The sequence below is a fragment of the Pituophis catenifer genome, unplaced genomic scaffold, assembly GCF_029215685.1.
Source record: "Pituophis catenifer annectens isolate HBS135680 unplaced genomic scaffold, rPitCat1.0.hap2 SCAF_6, whole genome shotgun sequence".
Classification (NCBI taxonomy): Eukaryota; Metazoa; Chordata; class Lepidosauria; order Squamata; family Colubridae; genus Pituophis; species Pituophis catenifer.
This window is the reverse complement of record NW_027256886.1, coordinates 22,706,585-22,726,260: the sequence shown is the minus strand read 5'-3', so window position 1 is coordinate 22,726,260 and position 19,676 is coordinate 22,706,585. Positions and strand designations below refer to the sequence as shown.

At 39.7% G+C, this 19,676-nt stretch overlaps 1 protein-coding gene across 2 annotated transcripts in view; it reads left to right on the top strand.

The window, feature by feature from the left end:
- Nucleotides 1–12,906: 12,906 nt before the first annotated feature.
- The window catches only part of GMPS (guanine monophosphate synthase), a 47,734-nt gene continuing 40,964 nt past the window's right edge, over nucleotides 12,907–19,676 (top strand). The window contains exon 1 of one of the 2 annotated variants that reach the window (XM_070945258.1): nucleotides 12,907–13,213. In XM_070945258.1, coding sequence (XP_070801359.1) covers nucleotides 13,187–13,213 — 27 coding nt within the window. In that variant the 5' untranslated portion in view covers nucleotides 12,907–13,186. The remainder of the gene's footprint in view (nucleotides 13,214–19,676) is intronic. The other variant, XM_070945257.1, reaches the window with a different exon arrangement.

The following is a 19,676-nucleotide window of genomic DNA, read 5'->3' as shown; positions in this document are numbered from 1 at the left end:
AAGCGAGAAATAATAAATGGCAGCGGCTCCTGCCGGTTAGAGCAGAGCGACGCGTTTCAATGAAATTGCAGTTACGCTTCCGGTTCCCGTTGAAGTTACGAGCCATGAATTGTGAGGAGGAGGAGAGACGTCCCTCGACACAGGGAAGAGGTATTAGGGCAGTCTCTTCTACCCCAGTGTTGTTCCTCAGCCTCAGCAGCTTTTCAAAATGAATGGTCTTCATGTTGGCTGGGGAATTCTGGGACTTGTAAAGCTGCTGAGGTTGAGAAACACTGGCCCATCCTGTTGCATGTTGGCAATGGGAACAGGAAGGACGGGGTGGCCTAAAGCTATGCTAGACACCTAACATATCTTTTGTGCCTACCTGCCGCAAAGAAGAGGGGTGTGTGTGAACCTATTCTGTGAAGCATTTGAAGGCAAAGCAGGAAGCAACGGATGGAAACTAATCAAGGAGACAACCAACCTAGAATTAAGGAGTACTTTCCTAACAGAGCAATTAATCAGTGGAACAGCTTTGCTCCAAAAGTTGTGGGTGCTCCAACACTATAGAGGTACTGAAGAAGAGATTGGACAGACATTTGCCTGAAATGATATATAGGGTTTCTTGCTTAAACAGAGTGTTGGACTAGAAGATCTCCAAGGTCCGTTCCAACTCTGTTATTCTGTAGATTTATCTCTCTGAGGTGCCAGGTTGGCAATTTAGTTGTCATGCATGCCACACAAGTGGGCCTGACTAGCTAACTCATTTAGCTAGTCTAGAGCAGTGTTTCTTAGTGTGGTCTAGGACCTTGGGATTTCCCTCAGGGGTCCTCCAAATCAGAATTATGTGCCAGCCTATGTTGAAAAATGGTGATCATGATGTTTGTCCATCGTGTTCAAAGAGGACCTTGACATCTAACAGGTTGTGGGCTGTCCACGATGTGTCTGCAGGAGGCAGGTAAGGCCTACACAGGCACAAAATGTTCTGCCACATGTTGGGCAGACATGTGTGGGCACCATTGTTGCAGCATTTGCCACTTTGGCTTTGTGGAGTGCTCGCGTATCTTGTGCTATGGTTATTCTTCTGTCTTCTGATGTCTGGCAGCCTTGGTGGAAAATAATACAATATTAAAATCCTATCAAACTACTGGGGTAGTAAATATCACTAATTATAGCCAATACAACAAAAGCTCTTTTGGGGTCCTCCTTAATTTTTAAAAGCAGAAAGGGATCCTGAGAAAAAATGTTCAAGAAATGGTCCAAATTATGTTGCAAACCCAGACTGGGTGGTTAATTTTTTTCGTCAAGTTTGTGGCGTGAATTCAGAAAACTCTTAAATTAACATTGGGCAAAATAATTGAGGATAAATAGGTCATTTGAATATAGCCACTTCACTCAAAGGCAAAGCTCTGAAATCAACCCTCTGAACCCTTGAATGTCTGTTTTGATGTTTTTCACACTGAACGGAACTGTTCGAACCCAACAAAGATTAAAGTCTTACGGAGCTTTAAAGACAACACATTTATTACAGCAGTGAGTACATTCTGGAGCAAACCACACTTCAGTGATCAGTAATGTTTGAATCGTGATGACTTATACTCCTATAATCTTAACAAACGAAGAAGTAATTTATTAGTATATTGCTTATTTCTGGGGTGATATTGCAACCTGCTAGCTTAATTTTGTTTTGTTAAAGCAGTCATAGCAAATTTACTATCCTCAGGAGGTGCTGAATTGAAATACCCCTCATCAAGCAGTAGCCCTTTTCTGTGGAGGATGGGGATTTCAGGCAGTTCCTGAGTGCACTGGATATGGAATACTATCTCACAGCTTTTTAAATATATGTTATAGAAGCAAGTCTCATTGAGTCATTCCACTAGGGCTTATTCTCAGGTGCGCATAAGCTCTTGTGTCTTTCTCCAGAATCATAATAAAGTCATTCCACTGTTGCATTTAATCAGCTAGACTGTATTCACCATTTGTTTTGAGGTGGCTTTTATAGTTTTGATTCCCACTTTTTTCATAATCTGCTTAGAATTGCAGAGAGACAGTTTGTACTTGGGCAATATGTTAAACCACCAAGTAGACTATCATGCTTCAGTGTAGTATCTTATAGGAACACAACTTTAAGAATGTGGACTTCAACTCCCAGATTTCACCAACTAGTATGTCACCTGGGGAATTCTGGGAGTTGAAATCTACATATATTAAAGTTGCTAGAGTTGCTTGAAACTAGTTTAGAGAATCCAAGTTAATTGAGTACAGCATGATTGTTAACTACTGGTAAATATGCCATGCCTTATTTGGAGGGAAATACAATATATTTTGCATTTTTCCAGGAGTTAAGCACTATCAGAATAAATAGAATTTATGTTTGAATGTAAGAGGCTTATCTTTGTTATACATATCTTCTGGGTTAATACAATACAACACACTCTGACTTAGCAGTTTATATGAAGCTAGTCTGTTTATTATGTAAAGAAAGATAAAGCTCAGATAACAGTTTAATCATTTAATTTAAATCTAAATAAGAGTCATATCAGGTGTTTGGATTAGGACTTCCTTCTAAGTTAAACTATCCAAAAATATTACTCTCAGAGAAGGCCGCTCTGATATAAATTAAATGTAATTTCTGAAGTGAAACAATATAGTGATTAATTAAGCTAGGAAATAAGCCACTGAACACAATTTCCATATTTCATGTTAGGTATGGAAATTGGGTTCTCAGTAAATAGTGCTGCATTTGCTAACTTGCATGGCTTTTGTTTCCAGAATACATTAATATGAAAGAAAAGGATCAAACATTAATTTTGTGACTAGTGAATTCTCCAGTGCAAATTGCTAAATACTTGTCAGAACAAATTTATACCTATCTACGTAACTGGGGGTAAGTCTTGCTGAGTTCAGTGAGACTCAGAGAGAATTAAAATCCTAATTTGGAAGACAGAATTGTAGTTTTCTAAAAACATTTCTTTCACATATGGGAAATGATATCAATTTTGTTGTTTTTCATGCTGCTGGGCAATTCTGTTAGTTGACTTTCACACATCTTAAGCCAAGTTTGAAAACAGTGAGTTATAAGAATATTTTAAATAATCCTTGATCACAAGCACTAACAAAGAGATCGTCTTCTAAATATAAATAATACATTGTTAGATATATATAAAAGCATATGGGTACACGAGAAGGGAGATACTGAACAGATTATTACAATCATATCATAACAGTGACAATTTAAAAGATATACTCAAAAAACTCTGTTTTGTCAAACATATAATTGCCATTCTAAGGTATATATAAAAGAAATGCTATATACCAGGGTGCTTATATTTTAAAGATAAAATATTTACATATATAAAATGAAACAATATACGAGTATAAGAAATTGGGGGTCAGTGCTGTAATTAGGCTGAGTGATGTTCCTATATGAAGTAGCTGGCTTTCTGTATCATAACTAGACAGTCAAATACTAGTTATTTAATATATAGTTATTTTATGCTACAAAAGGGAAGAGTTATGTGCTAGAATTTCTTCCTCAGATGTCATATAATACACCTTCTCTTGGATCCATGCATTTGAGGACAAGACATTTTAATATCTTAAAACGGGTTATGGAAAAGCACTTCTGAAAATCTTGCCAAGAAAATTCCCCAGACTAGGTCAAGCAGTCACCAGAAGTCAAATGCACACATACATATGGTACGTAAAATGAGTTTAACTATATCCTGACAACCTAGGAAAGATGTCACTGAATCAACATCACAAGTTCTGTTGAGCTGTCCACTGTCTATTCTGAATTAATATGATACTTCTTGATAAATTTGTTATTCATTTGTTAAATTTATTTGCCGCCTATCTCGACATGGGGCTTCTCTAGGGAGGGAGCTTACAATATCAAAAAGGAAGAAAATGAAAGGAGTGTAAACAGAAGAGAAGTAAAATAAAAGAACAATAAAATAAACAATGAAAAATGAGAATACATCAATACGATAAAAAGATGGACAGATGGAGAGCAGAGAGCAAGGGGAGGGAAGGTGGGAGTCTCATCAATTCAACAGCCACCTCCAGCATGGTAAAATATTATCCAGTCATGATCACTGTAGTGAGATTGCAAGTATAATTAGATCCTGATTGATTTTCTCCATGTTAGAAGGCAATTACATACACAGTTTCCTTTTGATATTTTAGTTTCAAGTATTTTTTGTTATTGGATGTTCTATATAAATTTTGAATAACCTTAAAAAAATCTATGATCTCAAGGAGGCATAGATTTTTTTTTAAACGAGGCATTCTTATGTGATTGTTTATTTTACTCAATACTCTGAAGTCATCCTTTTTAAAGCGCACAATAGCAATTTATGTAACATAAAATCAATATTTGTCACCAGGGGTATTTGGATATAACAGAGACATAATGTTTATCAATTTCCCATGAGCAAAAACCTCCACAGCAATGTCAAAAAAGACTGGATTCACATAAGACATAGATGGGATATAGAAACAGTCAGTTAAGAATATTTGTGAAATGATGCAGGGAGTGTTTCTATTACTGCTCAAAGACGTGGACATCGATAAGGAATGTGGAGCATAAGGGGACCAGCAAAAAATTCCACAACTTACAATGCTACTACTGAAGGTTAAAATTTAAGTTGTCATGTCACATTGCACTGTTCATCCTTTAGCATTGTTGTAGTTTGGAAAAGATGCCTATGGAGTATCCATCCAAGCTACCAAAGTAGAACTTCTGAAGTTTCCAGATTACTGATGTTTTATCGAAAGACAAAAGCCAATGAGACAACGAACTTTCCTGCAAAGAAAATTGCCACAGAATTAAAGTGCATACTCAAGAAGTCATTATTCATAAATTAGTTTCCATCTGGCTGATTATTAAGGATTATCAGTTAAATCTGTGTGTAGTTTTAATATTGTAGTGCTTAAAATTCTCAATTTTGAGCCGTTCTATGTTAAAACAACGTATTTTAGTCACTATTGACAGGGTGTTATACAATGAAAATTTTGCCAGCTTGATTCTTGGGATTGATGATGGATGGCATTCCATGGAGTAAAAATAATGTTAACCAAGTCTGGAAAGAAACCAGCATATTTTTCTAGCAGTGTTCAGAAACTGTAAAAGTTAAAGAGAAATGGAAGGAACTGTATGCCAATTCTAACAAAGAGAACAAAATGGGGCACAAAGAAAAGTAACTATGATAATGTGGAATGCGGAAAAAGTATTTGAAGAGACTATTGCAAAAAAAATAAAGGAAAACAGTTGCTTCCTTTAATATATTTAATGAAAAAAAACAGGCAAGGTAGAAATTGGGCCATCAAGAGTGGATATTCAAGAATATTCAACAAAGGTCCTGAGACTGCAGATAAACTGAATGAAATACTGGCATCTGTATTTATCATAAAAGATAAAGGATTGATATCTGAGCCTGTGTTGACCTTCTCAGGAGATATTCTTGGAATCTTTGACAGATTACACAGTCTCTCCAGCCGGAGGATGGCACTCCTCCAATAATTCTTAACTCAAATATAAAATTGCTGACTTACAAGTATCAAGTAATTGTCCTTTGGTCCTTTGCAATAATCCTCTTTCTTGAACAAAACACTCTCATAGAAAAGCTTGACTCAAGATACTTTAGAAACAAGCAACCAGAAAAAATTAAGTCTTTTTTTAACAGTTTATTTATACAATTTCATTTAACATAAGTGCTTTGTGAACAGTGTATTGTCTGGGTCAATTTGTTTACATAATAATACTTTTCCAGCTCCTAATTTCTACCTCTATTATCCAACCATTTATAAAACAAGTCCCATGTTCAAAAATACTCTGTATCTTCTTTTTCTTTTATCTTTAATGTCAGTCTATCCATTTCTACACAGTCTAATAATTTTTTAATTACATCTTCTTCTCTCAGTGTTTCCTCATTTTTCCAATACTGTGCAAATGCAATTCTTGCTGCTGTTAAAATATGTAGTATTAAATGCAAATTCCCCTTATCATACTTTTCTGGTACTATATCTAACAAAAATATTTCTGTTTTATAATCTATATGCAGCTTTAACATTTTTTCTAACCATGTATGTATTTTTGTCCAAAATGTCTTTGCTTTTGCACATGTCCACCACATGTGGTAATACGTGCCTGGTAACAAGAGTCTTTTTTAACAAGCTAGGAATTAGTTACTATGTTTATATAGTCAAAGTTCAAAGTTTTAGGAAATTAGAAAGGTATTAAGGGTTCAGATAAATTTGAAATAAGATTTTGAAATTAAAAACTACAATTAAAAAACTATAAAGCAGTTGTCATTTTATTGTTCTCATCTCATTTTTCTTTTGTTAACTTCCAAGTTCTCTCTTTTCTCCCCCTGCCTTTTTTTCCTATCTGGTAGCACAAAAAAACACAACTATGGGGCACATTAAAGACTACTGTGCTGCATAGCTGGCCTTCCCAGCTCTATGTTTCTGCATGCAGGAAAGATTTGACAAGACTCCAATTCAAAGAAAAGAAACAAGACCTGTCCATTTTTGAAAAATGTGAATGTTACCTTGTTAAAAATTATCTCCTTTGAAGAACTTTCCTTTTCAACCTCATGCTGTAATTAATCATGAAGGTTGTCAAACCTCTTCTTTCCTCTTGTAACTTGTCTTAAAATGGCTCAGATAACTCAGAACTAGTTAATTTAGCTATGGTTACTGAAGAAACTCCAAGCAGCTGAATTCCCACAATACACTAGCCATTAGTACAATATGAAGCCCTTCAGATATGCCTGAACATAGTTCCTTAACATTGAGTACTCTGGTTGGAGCTTCTGGGAATTGTAATTCTGTAATATCCATACTTAAGCACCCATACAAACTGGTCAGTGGTGGGCTGCAAATTTTTTAACAACCAGTTCTCTATCTTAATGACTGGCTAGGTGGGCATGAGTGGTTGGTTGGTCATGTGACTGGGTGGGCATGGCCAACTTGACATCACTCACCACGCCTAGTCCCGCCTCCCTGCCTCAACAAGACACAATTTCTATTTATTTACTACTACTGAATTTCACTTAAAGGTGGCAAGGAAAATCACAAAACACAGCAAAACTCACTTAAATCTTGCTTAGCAATGGAAATTTTGGCTGTTGTGGCCATAAATCGAGGACCACCCCTAATAAGAACGTAGGATAAGGAGCCTACTTTGCTCATCTCTTTAGGGTGACTTTCAAGAAACATTTCAAGATGAAAGATTTTGGGTGCAGGTGGTGGTGTCGCTGAAGCTGGTGTCAGTTGGTGGGGCAGCCGCATTCGGCCAAGGGCTGCTAGAGGGAGGTGGGGAATCTGAACGAGGGCAGCGCTCCTGGTGAGAAGGTCCTTCGGTCGCTTCTCACATGAGGAGATGGGTGCTACCCAGCTGCCTTGGGAGTGAGAGGGAATAAAGAGGCCACCCGGCAGGCCAAATGTTCACTCACTCACTTGCTTTGCTGTCCTGCCTCTGCTCTTGCAAGTTGCCTTTTTTTTCCAGGCTCCCCTTGTCCCAGAAGCATTCTTCTCTCTGCTAGCAGCCACCCCCTTCTCCCTCCTCGCTGCTGGGTGATCCTGTGTGAAAAAGAGCCCTTCCTGGGAAGCAAAGTCTGGCTTGGACAAACTGATCCATCCCAAAAGTGAGCTCCAGAGTTTTCACGCACCTCTGCCTGCCCTTCAGATCCCCAATGGGGCCAGCATCTGGCAGCGGCGCTCTGGGTGGGTGGATGTCCTGGGGCTGCATGAGCACACCACAGAGGAGCAGCGGTCTTGGCCCTAGCGTGGCGGTCTCCCAGAAGCAGTGCATCTCCCCATCGCAGCCCAAATGCAGCACCTGACCTGAGGCAGAGAGGGTGAGCAGGTGACATACAGGCGGAGGCCCTGCAGAAAGCTAGAGGCAGGAACTGGTGCGTGTCCCTGAGCCGAGGCGGAGGGTAAGCAGGCGACGTGGGTGAAAGGATGGCGAGAGACAGGCCCCAAAGGTGGCTGAATCTTGCCATGTGCACCCCAAGGGGGCCCTACGGCCAAGCACCTTACCTTCATGGGCAACTGCGATGAGAAGAGCAGGCAAAGTGCGGAGATCAGCTGGGTCGTGTGGCCGGCGTGGTAGGCCGTGGTGAAGGCAGGCAAGCAGGCGAGGAGTGGAGATCAGTTGGGCCACGGGGACTGTGTGGTCTGAGCAAGTGAGCGAAGGAGCCAGAGAGCAGCTGGGCCACAGGCATGACTAGCCACTGGCCAAGACAGGCAAGGCAAGATAAGGAGTGAGTGGGAGGGGTGAGGTGGAGAGGGGAGGGGCCAGCCAGTGGTGACATTTGCGGGTTCGCTGAACTGCGCATAATCTTAACTATTGGTATGCCCGAACCGGTGCAAACCAGCAGCAGCCCACCTCTGAAACTGGTGTGCATATCACTGTGAATAAATTGACACAGCCTATGGAATAAACACAAGTATATGCATTATACCTTAATGTAACATATCAGCCAAGTCCTACCTTCTTACTGGCAAAGACTCTCTAATGTCCTAGACAGGTATATGATGTCCTTCCATTGAGAACCTGCACGAGTCAAAAAGAGGGTTGTGAAAATATTTACAGACCCCTCGCATCCTGGACATAAACTGTTTCAACTCCTATCCTCAAAACGACACTATAGGGCACTGCACACCAGAACAACTAGACTCCCAAATGCCATCACTCTGCTAAACAAATAATTCCCTCAACACTGTCAAACTAATTACTAAGTCTGCATTACTATTAATCTTCTCATCGTTCCTATCACCCATCTCCTCCCACTTATGACTGTATGACTGTAACCTTGTTGCTGGTATCCTTAAGATTTATATTGACTGTTTCCCTATGACTATCATTAAGTGTTGTACCTTATGATTCTTGACGAATGTATCTTTTCTTTTATGTACACCGAGACGTATGCACCAAGACAAATTCTTTGTGTGTCCAATCACACTTGGCCAATAAAGAATTCTATTCTATTCTATTCTATTCTATTCTATTCTATTCTATTCTATTCTATTCTATTCTATTCTATTCTATTCTATCAAATTGTAACTTGGGTGACTGCAGCTGGAAAAATCTGTTTTTCTTTTACTAAGCTCAGTGAATTTTGAAAAGTAGAATTACTCATAGAAACAATCACACAACCTTGAACTTCACCCCTTGTTAACCTGCCAAGTTAATCAAAACTGAATCAAAGTTGTTAAACATCAAACCTGCTGAAGTCAAAGCTATTGAATGTACTTTTGAATAGGTTTACATCAGCTGAAAATACAACTATACATATATATTCCTATCTTAAAGTGAATATTGCAGAAGACACACAATTACCTATAATTGATCTTCAGTCATGGTCTATTGTGACAAGGAAGAGGAGAGGTACCGGTAGTTGTGAATGTCTTTTGGGACTGCCAATTCTTAAATTCCAATATTACTTTCAATCTGATTCCCAAATAGGAAAAACGGCTTTTTCTAAGGACAGTTGCTGGTGGTGGGGGGGGGAGTGTGCTTCCAACCTGATGCTCTCCGTGATTGCATTTGCATGGCACATGGAACCAGTGAACTATGTTTTACTTAAATGAACCACCTCATGGTCCTGCCACATCATAATAAGTTTATCATCACTTTAACAAACATGTATTCAGAAAATGGGAAAAATATTCGATTGTCTGGTTTTTGACTTCTAAGCTTATTCTGGCTTCATCCTTCATATCAAGTAATTTTTTAATCTTTCTTTCTTTCTCTTTCTTTTTTGCATTCAACTAAAGGAAGGAATAGGCTTCAGGCACATGCTACTACACTTATACAGGCATATTGATTATTGGAAATCTTGTTAGATCTTCATCTCAGGTTCAGATATTCCCATATTGGTGAACATATAAAATTTATTGTTGCTAAAGCAAAACGTGGAAGTTGAAAATGGGGATCAATAGACACAAAAATCAACTCTCATACTGAACATGCAGAGAATTGTGAAAGAAGCGATAATGATGCAAATACCATTTGGCTGTATTTGCACACTACGTTGAACCTTGCCATAGACCGACCTGTTGCATGTGCAGATTGTTCCCTACTAGAGAACACATTCTCCTATTTACCTACCAAAATGATATCTACAGTAGTTTGAAAACCACTTTTCATATTTGGCTGGCAGACTGGGACCATATTGGGGCAGTAGGAAGTTGTCCGTTAAATCTGCAGACAGACATCAGGAGTAGTGTATAAATACCCATCTTACTTTTGATGAACATTGCAATTTGGCAGTTCAAATCTCACCAGGCTCAAGGTTGACTCAGCCTTCTATCCTTTCGAGGTGGGTAAAATGAGGATCCAAATTGTTGGGGGCAATATGCTGACTCTAAATCACCTAGAGCGGGCTGTAAAGCATTGTAAAGCGGTATATAAGTGCTATTGCTATTGCTATTGATGTGAAGCACAGGGTAATCAAGAGAACTGTTAGTGGCACTCCATGAAGTGTTAAGGAAACTTTGCTAGCACCCCCTTAAGAATATCTGAGGATCCACCAATCTAAAAAAAAAAAAACAGCAATGACATGGAATTATACTATCTTCTATATACTGTACTGATACCGTAAACTAGCTAAACTCATTTCAGGCTGGTAAACCATGTGAAACGAATCCTGAATTCTCTGTTGTAAGCCACCCAGAGTCCCTTGGGAGTTGGGTGGCATAGAAATGCGACAAAATAAAATAAAATAAATAAATAAATAAATAAATTATTAGTTTGGTGCCATATCCATCTCTACTAATAAAAATTTAGCATTTCTGTGAAGGTCATTCATCATTCTTTCCTATACAATACTGCTTTTAGACTTATGAATAATTATTTTTGTTGTTTTTCTTCCTCAGAATAGATTCTAGAACCTTTCAACCAGCGTCTTTCCTACCCACCCACCCTCGATTCTGAAGTGGTACAATCCATTATGCCACATTAGATCTTTGCCACTTTACCTTTGAAAGGCAATCAAACTGTTGATTCTAAGGCACATCATCAGAGAGACGACCAGATTGCCCTTACACTAGTACCAAAAATATGGTTTCTTTTTTCTTATTTAAATGGATAACATCTAGGGTAATGTATTTTTATAAGATAAGAGAATGTTGTTTAATCAAGGTGAAATGCAGTCTGGGATATTGAATATTGAATTCATTGGGTGAGGTCCCAATTTTCATGTTTCCCATTGATGATGATAATAATGTTGACTTCAAATAACTTGAAGTTCTGTTTATCAGATTGACTAGAGATTAGTTTTTGAAATTTATGTAGAGGCATCTATAGGATCCAAAACTTTTGTCCAAATGGTAAAAGCAGAGTAATGCCACTGTACCACAAGTTTTGCTCTTTTTGTAAGTATGTGTGATGTCACAACGCTTCTATATAAGGAGTGGAGCTTGAAGTATAATATTATTGTTGACATTTGCCTCTGCTTGACCACTGCCCCCTTGGAGGGCACAGGTATGGGAAAGGTTACCTTAGGATATGCCACCACTTACATCTATTTGAAGATAAATATGCCCATATTCTATCAGCATCTTCTGCTATGTCATCTCATCCCCAGCTTGAGTGACCAAAATTTAAGTCATTTTGGTATCAATCAGACTATTCCCTCTTTAGCTGACAGCATTTATCTACAGTTAATAAAACCCATAACATCTTCTCTTCTACTGAAGGGAAGTCAAAAGACTGGAAAAACTGAAAGAATAATGGGGGACAAATAAATTATGCTGGCAACTGAAGAATAGGTAAAGACCCTTGGGTTCAGCAGTGGGGCACGGCCTTTCTATTTTGTTTTGATGCAGGCAACCTATTTTATTTATTTTTTGGTGTTTGGGAGCAGGTCACAGTGAAGTGAACCTTGCAGCGAGACGGGTAGCAAATAAATTTTATTTATTTTATTAAATAAATGTATCTGATGGTATTACATGAAAGGGATGGAAATTTTGAGGTGAAAAATTTTAAATACTTTTATGATTAAATACGGTTTTCTATATATTTAATAATTTACATACCAGTTCTGCTTCCTGCTTTTAAAATAGCAAGTGCTAGAAATCAGATCTGGCCTGCAAAGTTCCATGGCTTAGTCATAAATTTCAGAAAAGATTTGATCAGTTTTCTGATCAATTAACCGGTAAGGTGGTATTGACCAATACCGTAGCTAAGACCTACTTTTGCTCTATTCTACTGCTTATCTGAAGGGTAAAAAAGGTAGTAATAATTTTTGAGATAATTTTCCTAAATCAGAAGAAAGTTAGGAGTTTAAATTCAGAACTGTTTCTTTTGCATTAGTTTCTATGCTATGACCAGCTTCCACTATACTTAGGGAAAGTTTTACCTTAAGAGAACAAAATAATTGAATCGAGAGGGAAAACATCTGACCCTGACAAAAAGAGAGACCTGAGAGGTCGGGGAATTAAATTTTCGCAGGCATTCCTCTTTCCGGCTTCTCCTCATGGTTACTCAGAAAAAAAAAAGTACCCCGTTATTCAACTGAGCGCAGAATATTGCAGCCACTGGAAAGATGCAAGGCTTCTTGTTGCATGTCCCAGTCTCTCTTTGACAGTTCCAATCACGGATACTCGTTATTTTTCAGGCCCGTTTTAGGAGCCTTTTGGAAACGGGATAGGGAGTTAAGGAGAGCGCTGGGTGTCGTCGCTTCTTCACCCCGCGGCTGCTCCTTCCAGGATCCCCCTTGAAAGAACAAAACAAAATGTTTATTCTGCTGCTGCTGCTCCTCCTTTCGCCTTTCCCGCTGAAAAAGACTTCCAGGAAGCAGCGTATTATGTATTCATTTCCCCCCTCCTCTGTGGCGCCTCGGTCGGTCGTCAGTAGGCGGGCTCCGCGCGCGGCCGCCAGCCGTACTCATTCTCTCTGTCTCTGTCTCTCTCTCGCACGCCCGGTCGGCCCCGAAGAAGGCGGGTCGCGGGGACCGGGCTCCTCCTCGCGGGAGGCGCGTCTTCTCGGGGCGGGCGGCGGGATTAGCTCATCTCGGCGGCGGAGACCAGAACCAGGAGCGGCGTTAGCGGCTCGTCCGCGGCAGCTTCGACTCTCGCCCTGCTGGGTTCGGCTCAGGCGGAGGAAGAGGCGCGGAGAGCTCGCTCGTCCTTCTCGTTTCCCCCACCCCCCCAACTCCCACCCCAGTCTGGGTGTTTGTCTCCGGCCGGCTCTATGGCTCTGTGCAATGGAGAAGCCAAGGTCAGTGCCGCGCCGGCGGAAGGGACGGCAAGATGAGAGGGGAGAAGGCGGGCGGGCGGTGTGGGGGGAAGCCAGCCTCGCAGCGAAGCGCGCGGTGCCTTCCCTGGCCTGCCACCTTCCTCCGGGAGCTTTGTGCGTGGGAGAAGAGGCGGGAGCCGGTGGCAAGGGCAGACTTGCCTCCCCCTATTACCCCTCCCTCCCCGGGCTTCGTCTGCAACAGCAGCAGGCTTTCGTTTCGCGCGTCCCCCCCCTCCAATCCCCATTCCCAGCGGCGGCATTTCCTTTTGGCCCTTCTCTTTTCCCTCCCCCTCCTCTCCTTCCTCCTCGGCGGGAGGAGGCTTCATGCCGGGCACATGGGAAAGAGGGCGGAGGGATGAGGAAGGAGAGGCACGAAGAAGGGTGACTGGCACTTGGCTCTCTCCACCCCACCTCCCCAAACTCCGGGCACCGGGGAGAAAGAGGAGAGCGCCCGGCCTGGAAGTCTGCCGCTCGGTGGTGGTTCTTTCCCCTTCGAGCATATACATTCCCGCTGCCTCCCCCACTCCCCGCGGTCCCGCGTGGCTTGAGGCTGCTCCAGACACGCCTGGCAGCCTCGTGGCCCTTCTCTCCCCTTTTTGCGCCTGGCTGGAGAGAAAGAGAAAGAGAAAAGGCGAGGGTGGCTGGGTGGGTGGGTGGCGGGGAGAGTAAGGAAATGGAGAGATAAGTCTCACTTTCGAGTCGTTGCTACTTACTTCAATCGCCGACTGTTTGTTACGGGTTTCCTCGCCCGCTTGCCTGCCTGCCTGCCTGCCTGCCTTTTTAAAGCCTTATTTTCTCCCCCGTCAGTTGAAGTTATAAATTAGTTCCTCCTCGTATCTACAAACTAAACCAGTAAGTTCTTCTTTTCCAAAGAATCCTGGTATGAAGTTCTCGGGTTTTGGCAAATGCAGGAAAGCATGTCAGTTTTCCTCAGGCTTCTTAAACTTTTGTTTATTGAGGTAATCAAAGGGATCGCCCTGGACTCTTCCCCAAAGCACACATATTCAGTTTAAACGTATACTTGGTCTTTGAAGCGTAGTTTTCTTAGTTCAGTGTTTTCAAGTTTCTCACCTTGAAAAAAGAAAATGTTTTGGTATTGGGTATCTTTGGTGCCGCAGTTGTAGTTGCTGTAGTTTAATGAAATAAGATAAACTTAAAACGTGTTTGTTCAGGTCAATGAAAAGAAAAACTTTTTTCACAGTTGGATTTTAAGTTACAGTATATCACAAATCTCTTTATCTCCCCAAACACTGCCATTTCCAGAGTTTTCAAAATCTGTTATGTCTGAGCAACCATTAGATCAAAGTCAAAAAGAAGTAAACTCTGCCAGCCAAATGCAGGTTTGTTTTGCACAGATTCAGAACCTCCTCAGAAGAACTTTTTATGAGAAAATAATTGGGAAAATAACAATAAAAATAAAAGTTTTATTTTTAATGTGGGCCAGTGTGCTCACAGTAAAAAATGACAACAAAGTTATCTATTGTTAGTTAGCTTGATTCAAAACTCTTGTGTTAATGAGATTTGATTTAGTCACAAAAGCGTTAGAGTACCAGAATGAATGATGGTGAATAAAATAGCAAGATACATCTTTTTTTAGTGCATCTTATTTAGAATGAATTCTGAGGCTCCTGTGTTCTTTGGAGTGTATTTTTGAAGTTAAATATATTTTTCTGGCTCGTGATACAAATAATATTTGCAACTAGAATTAGATGTTTCCCTCTAAACCCAGCATTATACATGTTCTTTTGCTACATACAGACTAGTTTATATGATTTTAAATTGTAACTGGGAATATGGCTGTCAAAAAGAGGAGTCATTCTGCTAGTGTTAAAATCAATGTCTCTTTAAAAATCTCTTATGGAGTTGACAGCATAAATGTTTTATATGTATTTTCTTGGCTCTTTATGGAAAACAGACTTGATGTAAGAATTTCAGATGATGACAAGAATAATTCTCAAACCACAACATTGGTATTGAGAGCCACTGTAGGGAGAAGACACTTGTCTTACTTGGTGTTAACTATTCCTTTTAAGCGCCTTATTTATTTATTTAAGCACCTTGCCAGTATTACAGAGTTCTATATTCACCACAGAATTTCACTTTATTCTTGGATGGTCATTTTGCAAAAAGAAAAGGAAAGCTTAGTAATAGTTTAGCTTCTCTGATCTTAAATGTGCATCTTAAATGCATTAAATTACATCTTTAAGTTATTCACTTTTGGTATACATCTTGAGATTAGGTCTGGCTCTATGCTTTACAGAGTGGGCGGGAGTAGTGTCTTTCCTGCTTTTTGCAGAAAGTTTTTCCAGACCACACAGTTATTTTTTAGTCTAAGTACACATTAGCTTACTTGTAGCCTGATCTTTAGGAAAGTTAGATAGTCCTGAGTAAATGCATTATTTATTTACTACATTTATTCCATAAATTTCAGTTAAACTCTCTGTGGCTTAAACAAACAATAATAATGTACCAAAAATATCAGAACAGCAGTTTAATATATTACAGGATAAAAACCATGCTTCTGGCCCACAATTATAGTTAATATTATTATACTTCAAATGCCCAGCAGAACATCTTCAAGCCCTTCCTGGAGGAAATAATCATTATATGAATTTAATAAATAGAGATTTAAGAATGGGTACCTCCCAACTACTGAAAATAAAGCTCTATTATAAGGTGGGGACCACCATGGAAAAAGGCTGCCTTTAGACCCTCAACTGTTTCATCTCAACCTGTAAGTTGAGGCAACCCCGATCTTCCCCATCTGATTGAGTGTATTGGTTCTATCTGGAAGAGGCAGTCTGAAGATATTTTCAAGTTAGGCCATGTAAGGCTTTAAAACCAGCACCCATAAAATTGCTATTATATGCTTGTAGTGACTATTACTTGTCAGCATGTGAACTGTTACATTCTGCACCAATTGCTGTTTCTCAGCAGTTTTCAAAGGCAGTCCCATATAAAGTTCATTACAGTGGGCCATTCTGATACAGTAGTGACAGGAGCATTGAAATCAGATGGGTTGAGAATTTAACTCTATATAGGAATGCAGACTTCCTTTCTCCAACTTTCTGAAAATATGAATACATTCTAAGATATTTTAAATGCATTTGCAATATGCATACATCTGGTGTGATAGTGGGAACAGAACAGAACAGAATAACAAAGGTGGAAGGGATCTTGGGGCTCTTCTAGTCCAACCTCCCTGCTCAAGCAGGAGACTCTCTATCATTTCAGATAAATGGTTGTCCAGTATCTTTTTAAAAGCCTCCAATGTTGGCAGAGCTGTGGAGTCGGGAGATAAATGTTCCGACTCCGACTCCGACTCCGACTCCTCAGTTTTTTGTACTTCCGACTCCGACTCCGACTCCGACTCCCCGACTCCGACTCCTCTGTATTAATATGCGAATGTATTTTATACATTCCTTGAAGGAAAGAAAGGCAACATACATGTCATTACCACAGGACTACTGGCTGGGAAGCCAACAGTCTACTGTATTGAACAGTTTAAGCAAAAGACAAACACAATGAAAACAACAAAGTTTTATTAATTTTTTTTTATTAATTTAATTAATCAAGTTGCTGGATAGTAGCAGCAGGCATAAACATCAGGAACAGGAACTTTACCAGTTCAAAAATACAAACCACATTATTTGGTTGTTTTAGAACAAAAACAAAGCTTATCTATATGAACCAAAAACAAAATCTGTAAAACCTAGAAATGGTTTATATTAATCTTGAAATGTAGTTATAGGCTTAGCAAATGCAAATCAATTCAATGTAGAGTTCTAAGGAAGAGAATTGCCTCTGCCAGATCCTCTTTCATAGAGGCTCTTAAGTCAGACTTTATTATTTTTAGGGCTGAAAATAATCTTTCGACACTGACTTGGGTGGGTGGCATTGCAGTAACTATTCTGGCCACATCACTAACGATCTCTGGATAAACAAGGATGGCTTCTTCAACAGTAAGTTTTGATGAGCGATCATACTTTTCAACTTCTTTTAGTGCTTTATAAAACTCCTGTTGGAATTTTTTTATTTGGACATTTACTGGTTCTGTAACGCTTATGCGACGTCGCTTTCCTTTAGCAACTTCCATTTTGTCTAAGAAGGAATCAAAGTCTAATTCTTCGTTTGAAGAAGATGATTCTGAGTTACCACTATTGCTTAAAAGAACTCCATCCTCCTGTGGAGGTATTTCAGGTCGTAATCCCTTCATGCGAACTGCTACATCATAGAGGGCCTTTTTCCCAGTAGCAATCTGTTTACTGTTCAATAAAAGTCGGCTCATTGGGTTGACATAAATAGCCGCTAACAAGATTTCATTTTCCAGCAAAAGACTCTCTCTTTTCATCATTGAAGATGCAATGCCCTCAGCTATTAACCCTCCATTTTTGTTCAGGCGATATAACAGGCTCTTCCATTCCAAGAGGAATTTACCCGGGGTTAGATCATCACATTGCAACCTCTTGGTGACAGTGAAGGGGTGAGAAAGAAGGTTCTCCAGCTCTTTTGTTTGTGTCCACTGGCTTGCAGTTAATGCAAGATTTTCATTGTCCATTTCTTCTGTGAAGTCTTTAAGTTCAAGCAAACGCTTCACCATTAAATAAGTGCTTCCCCAGCGAGTTGTTTGATCCAAAATGGCTCCTTTTCCTGCACGTCTTTTCAAAATTGCATCTGTTTTTGGGGCCCTGGCTGCAACAGTTACTTGCCGTAATTTGCCAATTAATGTAGCTGCATGGCGATCTTTTAATCCATCTCTTATGGCAAGTTGCAGTGTATGAACAGCACATCGCATATGATGAATAGTAGCAAGCTTCAATGCTTCTTCAACAAAGTTGTCTAAAAAAATGTCAGCATTCTCTTCAGTTTCTAAACTTTCTCTAATACTTGCAGAGCTGTCTTCCTCTAAGTCTAATATCTGTTTGATACCTTCTTCATCTGCCTTCATCTTCTCAATTGTGCTCAACATGTTAGAAGCGTTATCTGTCACAACACATAAAATCTGTTCCTTTTTAATTTCAAAATCTTCTAGAACACCCTCCACTAACTTCTGAAGGTAATCACTGGTGTGATGTGCCTGAGTGTCCTTTACTCCGAGGGTCCGTGTTATTGTTTTGTTATTTTCATCCACAAATCTAACATTAATAGCGAAATAATTGACTCTGTGACGTGTGCATGCATCCATTTTAAGGAAGACAAAACGTCCTTTCATAACTTTCTGTAGTTCTTCCTTTTTACATTTGGCCTCCTCAATTATAAGTTTCCTTATACTTTCTCTTTCCAGAGAAACACCAAGTTTTTTTGCCATTTCTCCATTTAGGCCTAAAAAGGCTGTCTGTGAAAAGAAGGATAGTGGTACACTATTCTTTACTACCATTTCAATAATGTGGTGTTTGAATTTTTCTGGTGTCATCCTTATGGTAACTTTGTCAGATATAAAGAATTTTCTTATTTGTGATTGTTCTCCAGTAGATTTCTGAACGTTTTTTGTCACAGAAGTAGATGCAATGTTTTCATTGCTATCTTTCTCATTCACGGCTTCTAACACTTTGGGATGAAAACGCTGTAAGTGTCTTTTCAAATTTGATGCTCTTGTAGGTGCATTTTTATCAGGCCCACTGAAACTGCTAATTTTTGCATCACATTGTTTTTCACCATCATCATCTTTTCTAATACATTGGCACACGTAATGTTTTCCATCACTTGATAATGCAAAGTGCTCATAAACAGTAGACTTTGTTGTGTTTGTTGTTAGCAGTCTTTTTGCCATTGTTTAGGATGCCTCTTTCCCTAAAATATAAAATATGTTATACTAACTGGCATATAATTAGATTTTTAATATCAACATACACAGTCTTGTAAGTTGTACGTACATGGCTTTATACAAACAAATAAGCTATATATCCCAGCACTAAACCTAGACATGATTTGTCCTATACAATATAAACACTTACAGTTGAATCCAAGAAGCTGTTCCACCAAGTTCTTCTAAGCCAGTGGTTCTCAACCTTCCTAATGCCGCGACCCTTTAATACAGTTCCTCATGTTGTGGTGACCCCCAACCAGGGGTGGGTTCTAAATTTTTTTACTACCGGTTCTGTGGGCGTGGCTTATTTTGTGGGCATGGCTTGGAGGTTATGTGACTGGGTGGGTGTGGCTAGCTGGTCATGTGACCGGGTGGCCATGGCTATGTGTATAGAGGGCTGAAAAAAGTCATTTCTGACAGGTCCTCGCACTTTTGACTGGTCCTCACACTTATGACCATCCTCACATTTATGCCCGTGCAGCATTTTTAACAACCATGTCACTCATTTCACAACTGCTTCTCTTCACCATGGTGACAAGATAGGGCAAAAACGTAAAATGTGAGGACAGTCGTAAGTTCGAGGACTGGTCAAAAGGGAGAGGACCAGTCAGAAATAACTTTTTCAGCCCTCTGAGTAGT